This window comes from Hibiscus syriacus, unplaced genomic scaffold, assembly GCF_006381635.1.
Source record: "Hibiscus syriacus cultivar Baekdansim isolate YM2019G1 unplaced genomic scaffold, ASM638163v2 tig00112857_pilon, whole genome shotgun sequence".
Taxonomy (NCBI): domain Eukaryota; kingdom Viridiplantae; phylum Streptophyta; class Magnoliopsida; order Malvales; family Malvaceae; genus Hibiscus; species Hibiscus syriacus.
In genome coordinates, this window is record NW_024063412.1 from 266,502 (window position 1) to 277,883 (window position 11,382).

Consider the following 11,382-nt stretch of genomic DNA (forward strand, 5'->3'; position numbering starts at 1 on the left):
TTATAAACAAATAAAAAATAATAATTAAATTTAGAAATTCAAAAAAATAAATAAATAAAGTTAAACAATTACCTAAATAAAGGTAAACAACTACCTTGCAACCATCAAAAACTCGACCGGGGCTGTTGTAACTGGTGTAAAAATGGGAAGCGATACCAAGCTCAAGATTGTAGCAGCATCAGACAACCTGCTACATAGGATTTTCGACCAGTTGGGCAAGTGTGGCCTTGCAAAGCTCCCAATAAAGAAAGGCCAAAATAACTGAGTCTCAACTGGTATTACGGCACACAGCGAAGTCATCAAAATATCGTAGATACTGCGTGTGCACCAAATTACCGGATTTGTCTGGTAATTATATCTATCCGATCACTTGCAGAAGAACTGCTCGAGAGGCAAAAACAACCTCTGTCTCTGTAGACTCGTCCGTGAATTGGAATTTGGACTCCAACCACGTTATCATCACCCGATATCCCCTCATGACGTCGGATGGTAGCCATTTCCCCAAAACTTGATGAATCAACGTCATAGGGTCGTACATGTTCTACGCAACCACGATGGCTCCATTGGCAGGAACATCGAGTTGGTAAGCGACGTCTTCCAGAGTAATCGTCGCTTCACCACTCGGAAGTGGAATGTGTGCGTCTCATGCCATCAACGTTCGATCAGATCCTCGATCAACACCGGATACACCTTAAAGCCACGTAAAAATAAGGTCAAACATAAACCAAATTGATGTAGATACGTCATCATCCGCTGATGCGGGTCTCTGGTTTTCATCCCTCGACTATGAATACCCCATTCATCACTGTCCGACACACGTTAGATCAACGAAACATGGGACTTATCCAATCGTAACATATATTTTGGGTTGTCATTTTTTGAGATTTTGACGGAACGTGTGAATTTTTACATTGTTTTTGAATTCAGGGTTTGGTGAAAAACCAAAACCCCAAACATCTATTTATAATCTCACTTCCAACGGCTATAACTTTTTATAGTTTGGTGACTAAAATATTCATTTGAACAAAGTTCAACGAGCTTTAGGTATATTTCCCTTCAGAATATAACTTTGGTATTCTTAAATGAATCCCCGAAGGATCTTCCCTGTTGAGCACTTTAATTAGATTATTAATTAAAACTTAAAAGACTAATGCAAATCTGCACATCTATGGACTGTATTCCACCATGTTCCTACTCATCAACTAATGCCTTATTATCTATAAATTTTTATTCTTTTTCATTATATATATACATTTTATTCTCATACTCCGTCACGTATGCACAATAAACTATTTTTTAAAAAGAATTTATTGGTACGATATTATTTATTTATTAGTAATCATTAATAATTTTAAGTTAGAGAGTAGTTTTCATGATTTATATCTATAAAAGCTGTATCTATTGACGTATTCTCGTGCAACCCATGTTTTTTAATTATTATTTTAGGTTTAGTTTGATAGATAACTTTGTTTATTATTAGAGTAAAGTATATAAATAGTCCCCGGGTTTTTAGAGAGCTTACACTTTGGTCACTCAACTTTTTAAACTTGCAATACAATCATCGAACTTTTAGTTCGTTTTCAATAAGGTACCTATCGTTAGTTTTTGCTAACATGGCACGTCAGTAAAATCTAACGGGCGGCAACGACATGGACTTTATTGAAAACGAACTAAAAGTTTGATGATTGTATTGCAAGTTTCAAAAGTTAGGTGACCAAAATGCAATCGCCCTAAAAGTTTGGAGACTATTTGTATACTTTACCCTTATTATTATTTTCTTTTAACATATATTTAAATTTTAAAAGAAAAATACACTTATCATACAAACTTTTTTTTTTTTATTTTCGCTTTGTACAAACCTAAACCTAAACTTGAAAATCTTTATATTAAACTAGTCCAAAACTCAAATACACCCCTAATCCACCTAAAACCCTACTGAACTCTCTCTCCTACATTTAATCGTCGCCGACTAAATTCATTTCGAATAAAAGCTCCATCAATCAAAAATTGATATATGCTTCATTGATTTTATTTGACAGATTTTTTTAACAAGTAATTGACTCATATGATAATAATTTTAAGGAAGAATTTAAATTATGATAATTTTTAGATATAATTATTAATACTTGATTCATTTTTAGAATAATTTGAATACTGTAGTATAAATATTTTTATCCTAATATTATTTTAAAAATTATTTAACTAAATTGAATAATGTAATTATTTTAAGGGTAAATTACGCATTTAGTACATAAACTATCAGTTTTGGTCCATGTTAGTATCTAAACTTTTAATTTTTTTTAAAACTATACCTTTAGTTTTTGTTTTATTTTAGTATGTCATCATTAAAAATTTAGCAGACCATCTCGTCGGTCGCCACGTCTACAATCATCGACAGTCGCATCAAGCAGTCAATGAAACTCAAACTTTCCAGCCCGTACCTTTTTCGACCCATTGAACGTGATTTCAACGTCTGTTTCATTGAAAAATGTCTAAATCTTCTTCAATCAATGATGGACTCTTCGACTTCTTCATCCTCTGAATCATCAATCGTCTAATGGCCTGAAACTAGACTATGTTGGTTGACTTGTCATTATCTCGTGGTATTAAAATGAAACAAAAACTAATATTGGGTATGGTTTTGATTGTCCGTCCACCGGAGCTCTGTTCCGTCAACCTATCTATTGAGTTTTTAACAGTAGGGTAATAAAATAAAATAAAAACTAATATTATATATAATTTTGAAAAAACTTAAAATTTTAGAGAGTCAAATAAATTAAAACAGATAATTTAGATACTAAATAAGTTGTTTACCCTTATTTTAATCATTCAAGCGACATGTCAATATAAAGATTTAAGGGCTTCTGCCCCCACGAATATATTAAATTATATAATTTCAAATAATTTATATAATCGCCAACCAATCCATTAAATTTTAAAATATTGGAGCCCACTTAACCGCTCTATCCTCTCACCTTCCTCTCTAAGCAGACTCTTTCACTTTACTTTTTACTTATATATATCCAAAGCTTCCTTTTCCTTCAAAATCATTTATTTTTCTCCCCCAAATACCTACCTTTTTCCTTCACATGGCAGTAGTTCGTGAGCGACGCCAGATTAACCTCCGCCTCCCGCTGCCTGACGTTTCTGATCGCCGCCCCTTCTTCCCTCTCCCTCCACCTCCATCTGCCGCCTCAAACGTCAAAGCCGCTTCCTCGGTTTCTATCCCCGCAGCGGAGCTTGAGAGACTTGGTGTACTCGGCCACGGAAACGGCGGCACTGTATACAAAGTCCAACACAAAAGGACTTCCAAGATTTATGCACTGAAAGTTGTTTACGGCGACGGCGACCTGACGGCACGTCGACAGGTTTTCAGAGAGAGGGATATTCTACGGAAGACTGATTCGCCTCACATAGTTCGCTGCTACGAAACGTACGAGAAGCCTTCCGGGGATGTTGCGATTTTGATGGAGTACATGGACGCGGGAACTTTGGATACTCTTCTTCGTAACGAGGGTACTTTCTCGGAGCCTCAACTAGCTCATATAACAAGACAGATTCTGAAAGGATTGAGTTATTTACATAGCCATAAGATAATTCACCGAGATCTCAAGCCTTCGAATCTGTTGGTGAACAAGAAGATGGAAGTCAAGATCGCCGATTTCGGAGTCAGCAAGATCATGTCCCGGACTTTGGAACCGTGCAATTCCTACGTCGGAACATGCGCTTACATGAGTCCGGAGCGGTTCGACCCCGACGCTAACGGAGGTAACTACGATGGGTTCCTCGGCGATATATGGAGTTTGGGGCTTACTTTGATGGAACTTTACGTGGGTCACTTCCCGTTCTTGCGGGCGGGTCAAAGACCCGACTGGGCTACGTTGATGTGCGCGATATGCTTCGGCGAACCACCTACTTTGCCGCCGGGTGCTTCCGATGAGTTCCGGAACTTCATGGAGTGTTGCTTGCAGAAAGAGTCTAGTAAGAGGTGGACCGCTTCTCAGCTCTTGGAGCATCCGTTCTTAATCAAGTATCCGATCGCCGACAGTTTAATTTACCCGACGGCAAACGGATCGTGAATCCTAATACCCGGTTGAACTTTTTATGGGATATGGGATTAGGTTTTTGTATAGACAATAATTAAATCTGGAATCGGATCTTTTTTTATATATTATTTCCTATTAGATTCATCACATTCGAAAATGATCAATAATCAAAGGTGGATAATTTCCCAAACTTATTTTTTGCACCTTTTTTTTTAACTTTGAGTATTTTTCGTTAACTAATGGCATTACTATTGCAATATTAGAAACTGTCACACACAAAAACTTATTTAAAAAATTAAAAATATTTTAAAATAAAATATTATAGTTTACGGAAAAAAATGAGTTTTTATAACTTTTAGGGTTTTTATTTCAAAAGTAAAAATTCAAACAAAATGAAATTTTAAAAATTTCACAAATATATTTTATAAAAATTATCTTATTTTTTAAATATTTATATTTTAAAAAATTTGTAAACTTTTTATATTATTTTTTATCATATAATACTTAGTTTATGAGGTAAAAGTTATTATATATATATATATATATATATATTATCTTGTTAGATGTAAATTTAATTATATACACCAATTTTAGAAAATATATATGAAAAAGTTTCACTATAAATTATTTAACAGACTCGGCTCATCACGTTATACGTGATTTTAGTGAATGAAAGTCACAAATTTTAAAATAACTTCCAAATAACTACTTGTTTCTTATTTACATGTAGGAAAAATGTGAAGATTCACCTTGAAAAAAATAATATGAACAAATATTATTAGTCGGGACCATAGATGATGTAGTGAATTGAAATCGTCTAATAATTTTTCCACTTGCACGTGCTATTTTTGTCACCCTCGAGATAACACTGATAACACTTGTAGGGTTTTGATGGTATCTTTTTATTCTTAAAAAAAATCCACATTAACTTACTGATCAAATATGAATATATTAGAGGGACTAAAACAATAATTTGACATATTTTTTCTCTCTAGGAAAATAGCCCACGATTTCCATTTTTAATTTTTGTTACACATTTTCAAAATATATTTTAAAATTTCATGAGTTTAATGTGACTTTATTCCTCTGTTTCTTTTTCTCTGGTCAATATATTAGATTTTGGGCAAATTTTATTGTAAAAACTTTGAATACTTTCAATGATCTCTTTCTTCTAAATTTCATCGTTAATATAAAATTAAAGTAAATTACACAAAAATGTTACATTTATGTTACTTTTCTTTTATTGGATTACTCAATTTCTAGAGATTGTATTAAGGTTATTAATGTTATCGATTACTCGTAAAATTATCATTCGACTATTAATTCTCTTTGCATTGATGACATGCCAAGTTAATTAAAATCACTAATTTCTAATTTGATCTTTTAACTTTCATGTACAAACTTATGTTCGTTTAGAACATTTATAAGAGTTTTACTCTTACTTTAAAATTCGATTCGATCCAACTTGAAGCTCGTGTGATAACCGAATATTGAAAAGTCTTTAAAAAAAATCCTTGTTAGATAAATTAATTTATATTTCACCAAACACTTTACCCTTCCCTTTTTAACTCGCCGAGGTTGCTTAAACAGCCAATAAGTACTCAAGTGTGTAATGCCAACTCATACACCAAATAGGTATTGTTATCGACTGATTTAATCAAAACATATTATGTTAGCAAGGGCTAAGGATGCGAAATAAAATAGGTGTGAGTTGCAAGTTTTTTTTTTCTCTTTAAAGTCACAAAATCACGTTGATAAAAAATCCTTTGACGATATTATGAATTCAATTACTAAATCAAAAGAATAGGGTTGGAAGACGTCCTGCGTGACTTCTTATGTCAAACCTTCTTAACGTGATATATTATGGACACTCTTTCTCTACTTCCGCCAGTCGATGTGGCGCTTTGGTGAAATATCATATATGGAGGAGTTTTTACTTTTCAAAAACAAAAAAAGAATGGGACCTAAATTTGAAATTTGCAAAGGGTACAAGGACTAAGAGAATAATTAGACCAAAAGAGCTAAACATATATCCAACGTGAAGTTATTATGGTGGAAGGTGTTAGACATTGAGTAGAGCTGATGACCCGTTGGCCGCTGAAAAGTAAAGAAAAACAAAAGGATGGTGAGAGGGGGAGATTCCTTTTCCAAGTAAGGGTAAACAGAAATATCATCAATGATATGAAACGGCAAAGGGGACCATTTTAATTAAAAGTTTAAGAATAAATAAAAATTGACAGTGAAACTGATAATCATCGAGAGTATCCATATGCAAAAAAGAGACAAGGGGAAATATGAGTAATGGCACGTACAATAATCGATATTTGATTTCCAATATGTTTATAATTGATAGTTATGGCACATATATTTTGATAATAAATAACACATAAATTAAAAAAAACATTTAATAAATTCAAATAATATCGTTTGAATTAGTATTGAAAATTAAAAATGGTTAAATTATAAAAGTTATATCCGAAGCTTATGTAAGTTTTGAAAAGTAGTTAAATTCTAGGATTAACATAGTTTAAAAAATTTAGAGATCAACTTAAGAAGAGTAATCAAGTCCGAGAATTTCATATTGTTTTATTCATGTGTGATAAAGAACGATAAAAGTGTTACTAATAGAACGTTTGAATTGAGATGAAAATCTTCAGATTTAAAATGCAAATACGAAAAATGATCACATTATATATAAGGGATTAAATCTGCAATTTACATATAATGTAAGGATTAAGCGTAGAATTAGTCCATGAAATATGGATGGTTCTTGAAAGTTTCGATACTGAGAAAGGGACACAGGCAAAAGATGAAAAGGTGGAAGGATGCATGAACCAGAGCAAACCAAGCCGTCTGTCTAGTAGTAGAGTATCAGCTGCAAGTACTACCCAGTCAAATTTTAGTTGCACACATTACACATCATTCATTTTTTTTTGATCAATGACGTCACATATTCCTGTCACGTGTCATTTCCTAAACTATTTTTAAGGATCTTGTCGTTTCCAATCCACTTGGTTCGTTAAATCGAAAGAATAAGACTAAACTTGTTGTGTCCGATAGATGGCCAGTTGAGTATGTCTGGACGTTACATAATATATAATTAATAATTACGGGAGTTTTATCTATTTTTTTTAAAAAAAATAATATATTCAGATTAGTTACGGTATTATAATAAATTTAAGAACTGTAACGACGAATCCGTTATGCTACAATTATAGTTTAATATTATAATCTAAAGACGACGAAAACAATCGTGGTATCAATCCGTATCAACCGGCACATCCAATGATCCACGGCATTCGACGACTCTCGTTTCTGTTGATCCTTCACTTTGAATTATTCGTTCCAGCTTCGTGCTGCACAAGTTATTGGCTGGGCATATGATTATTATTAAAGTCTAAAGGCAATTAGTGCATTTCCACTTCCAGTCTTGATTGCAAAAGCTATATCTTTCTGGGGGTTGAAAATAAATTAACAGAAAGACGTCAGGGGAGAAGGGAAGCTCCGGCGACGTCCCTGAGTTGAGAATGCATGCCATTGATGAAAGCTATTGTTTCGGGCTGAGGTTCTTCCATGGCTTCCTTTAGCTTGGTCAGTGCCCAGGAATATCCTTCCTGCATGCATGCCAACGTGTTTAACAATATCCAGAATTAATGCTTCCTCTACCTTTGATTCCATAGCTTAACATTTATAGCAACCTCAAAAAAAGAGGGAAAATCCAACTTAAAATCAGCTTACGTATCATGCACTAATACACAAAAAATATATGATAAATGGATGAGTGAGTAATTTTGAAATAAAAGAAAGAAGGAATTTACTATGAATAGGTCTAACTCTGATTGGTTTAGGTCAGGGCCGGCCCTGGGCCAGGGCAAGAGGGGCACCCGCCCAGGGCCCACAAATTAATTATTTTAAGTATAATATTTTTTTTATTTTTCTGATAATAAATTAAAAATAGGGTAATTTATGCATTTAGCACCTAAACTATCAGTTTTGATCCGTTTTAGTACATAAATTTTAATTTCTTTTCAAAATCATATCTAATGTTTAGTTTTCATTTCATTTTAGTACCCCGCCGTTAAAAACTTAATGCGTTTAGTACCTAAACTATAAGTTTTGGTTTGTTTTAGTACCTAAAATTTCAAAAAAAAAAATAAAACTTAACGTTAAATTTTGAATGGGTACTAAAATGAACTAAAAAACTAAAGTTTTTAATGACATGTACTAAAATGAAACACAAATTAAATCTTAGGTATGATTTTGAAAAAATTAAAAGTTTAGGTACTAAAACGGGCCAAAACTGATAGTTTATGTACTAAATATATAATTTACTCAATAAAATAATGGGCCTATGAATTTATTAAGGTGTCAATTGTCATTATTGACTTTTATATAATAATTTGTTCTTCTATCAAATTCTAATTCAATATTTCTTTCCCAAAATTTTAAAAAAAAAAATCAATTGAATATCTTTAATTTTGGTCTTTCCAAATTCCCACAATAAATTCACCAAATCTCTTTCCCGATTTTTCATATCAATAAACAAATTTATTAACGTATTTTTTTCATCAAAACTTAATGAGAGGAAAACATTTAAGTATAATTAGCATATTTCTTTTCTCTTTCATGTTTCACGATTCCTCTGAAAATTATTTTTCTCATTTTTAATTTATCATATTTCTCTCACACGTAAAGTCACACTTGTTTATCATCAATTGTGGTGCTTGAATCATATTGAAGATTGTTCTTAAAATTCTAGGTAGATCACGTTTTCAAATTCTTTTTTTTAATTTTTATATATTTCAAACTCTAGATAAGATCGTTCTTTCATTTTCAAATGCTATCATAAATGATTTTGCATCAAAAAATGACCGAATGTATTATTTTTATAAGTATTTGTATTCTTAAATATATTTTTGACATCTTTTATATTAGAATGAATAATTATTTTTTTAATTTAATAAAAAATCTAATAAAATTTTTATATTACATATTTTTTAATTATTTTTAAATTGGGGCCTTTTTTTTTTTGCCCCGAACTTAAAAATAGTAGTACCGACCTTGATTTAGGTGCATGCTGCTAGAACATGGATTCTTCCTGATATTATTGCTACTATTATAAAGCTCGGCCTGCCTTTGATTTCCCTTGCTACTGTGCCACTGTTGTCAACGCCACCAACCTAATCAAAGCGAAAAATATATAAATAAAAAATTCTCAACTTGCTACCTGCTATAGGAAAAAGGAATCTTAACGCCTATGCCACTGTATATTAAATTTAAAGCATAGCCTACTAGAATGGTGGTTTACACGGCGGTTAAACCAGGAGTACTGTGCGAGGAAGGTAAGGACTAAGGAGAACGAATTCTCAAAGGATCCGCCTAAATAAGAATCTCTCACGAGCTACTCTTTAGTATTTATGGTGGAAGGTCATGCAGAGGGAGTAGTGCCCATGAAACCCTCACGTGTCCCTTATTCCATATATATGTCATCATGGTTTCTTCCCACTCCCTCAAAACCCTTTCAATTTTTCCCTCCATTAAACACAGTTTTATGAAACAATGAAGCCGAACACTAAAAGCACTGGCCTATATAATAAGCAATTGGCTAAGAGCTTGAGCCTCAATGTTTTACCTTCTAGCAGATATAAAATGTTATGTTGGTGAAATGGGTTGGTATAGCAAATATATATTTGGCTCTAAGCTTAACCAGAAATGACTAGCTAGCAAGGTCAATAGTCAATACTACATAACATAAACCATACGCAAATAAACTAGCTAGCTACCATGCTATAACTACACATGAAGGGAGTGGGAGAGAGAACCTTTAAGCAGTTGAGGTGATTCTGAACGAGCCTCCCATACAAAGGATGACTAGAAATTCTGGTCTTGAGAAGCTCAATGTCGTCACTATCTCCAGCTTCTTCCACCTGGTGAGGATATTCACTCTTGTTGGCCTCCATCTTTGTAATGGAAACAACTCCTTAGTTTTGCCATACTTGTAATGGAAAGATGTTTAGTTAAAAGCTAAAAGAAAGAACCCCCTCAGATAGCACTGTCGGTACGATCTGGTAACAAAATTCATCACAAGGTAAGGTAGTCCCATTTTTGTAATGACCCATGCATGCATATCCTGAAAGTGGTATCATCATCAGTCAGATAAACAGAAAACACACTCATGGGAAGCTTAGCTCGTACTACTATTTTTTTTTGTTCTTTATTTGACGTTTGCACTGCTCATTCTCCTCCACACTTTCTGTAGCAGAAAATTCCAAATTCGTTACTGCTTATCATATCAGGGTACTCTTTCGTTACCCTTGCCTTGTTCCCACTCTTGGAAAAGACCTTGTTCCTTAACTGTTCATTGCCTTCCCTGACTTTTTAACCTCGACAATTCGATATCTATCGGCCATTGCATATACATAATTAATTAGTAATTAAGTGGAAATTTCTTGATGGAGACAAGAAGAGAGGACGAGCACTGTTTATGAGGGGACTACAGTTCCTGTCTAATTATTTCAGGGTTTTGGAAGATTGCATAAATGGGGGCATCTTTACTACTTCAATGTGTCCCATATCTGGAAAACCTTTCGATTCATTTTCACATTCCGTTACTAGTAATATATATCCATATATATGAGAACATATATTATGAACATTCAAATAATACTAGATATTATGAACATATTTTTTATTTAAATTGAATGTGTAAAGAACTATAAGAAAAATATGACTTTCCTCATAAAAGAAAGAAAGTTTTAGAAATTCTTTCGTAGGGTAAACAACTTTTCCCTCATGGTATTCTTTAAGTATATTTTACGTAACATTTTCCTTTGTTTATTTCTGCTTCTCTATTTTTAGATGGCTATGCCTATGAATACAGGGGAATAAGTTGCCATCCCCATGTTATTTGAATACAGTTTCTTATTATAGCTTTTGTTCAAAAACTGATCTCACGAGCCTCCCTCCAGCAACCGACGGAGATTGGGCTGCCGCTTAACCCCAAAGGAGACCGACGAGAAATCTGATGTCGGGAAATTTCTCTAAGAACAGGTCTCATCTGAGGCTGTCCAGGCGACCAGTCGATGATTTGCTCCGATTCCTGCTTTATTTTCCGAACTTGGTTGTGAATTGCAACATTACCCGTGTCTTCTTTTCCTCTTAAATTATTGTCGTGGTTGTTGTTGTTCGACTCCATCTCTGCTGCTTCAATTCTTAACAAAACTCACACCCAAATCTCTCTTCCTTCAAATCTTTATGTTTTGATGGGGAAAATACGAATCGTAACATATATACACACACGTAGAGGGAGAGATTGAGGAGGAAAAGGATAGAGATG

The 11,382-nt window shown here is 33.4% G+C and overlaps 2 protein-coding genes across 2 annotated transcripts; one reads left to right on the plus strand and one right to left on the minus strand.

The window, feature by feature from the left end:
- Nucleotides 1-3,048: 3,048 nt before the first annotated feature.
- Nucleotides 3,049-4,169, plus strand: LOC120184031 (mitogen-activated protein kinase kinase 9-like). Its single transcript, XM_039188604.1, has one exon. It carries the CDS (start codon nucleotides 3,090-3,092, stop codon nucleotides 4,077-4,079), a length of 990 nt encoding a protein of 329 aa, XP_039044535.1. The 5' UTR covers nucleotides 3,049-3,089; the 3' UTR covers nucleotides 4,080-4,169.
- A 3,362-nt stretch (nucleotides 4,170-7,531) lies between these two features.
- LOC120184152 (protein KNATM-like) lies at nucleotides 7,532-10,006 on the minus strand. The gene is made up of 2 exons (XM_039188694.1): nucleotides 9,869-10,006; nucleotides 7,532-7,660 (listed from the first exon to the last, which is right to left on the minus strand). Exons 1-2 carry the CDS (start codon nucleotides 10,004-10,006, stop codon nucleotides 7,532-7,534), a joined length of 267 nt encoding a protein of 88 aa, XP_039044625.1.
- Between the last annotated feature and the right edge of the window lie 1,376 nt (nucleotides 10,007-11,382).

Bases quoted from the DNA above. Each gene is read 5' to 3' on its own strand.
- LOC120184152 (XM_039188694.1), bottom strand. From the start codon at position 10,006: ATGGAGGCCAACAAGAGTGAATATCCTCACCAGGTGGAAGAAGCTGGA. The intron at 7,661-9,868 runs GTTCTCTCTCCC...GCATGCATGCAG, and splicing joins ATCACCTCAACTGCTTAAAG to GAAGGATATTCCTGGGCACT.
- LOC120184031 (XM_039188604.1), top strand. From the start codon at position 3,090: ATGGCAGTAGTTCGTGAGCGACGCCAGATTAACCTCCGCCTCCCGCTG.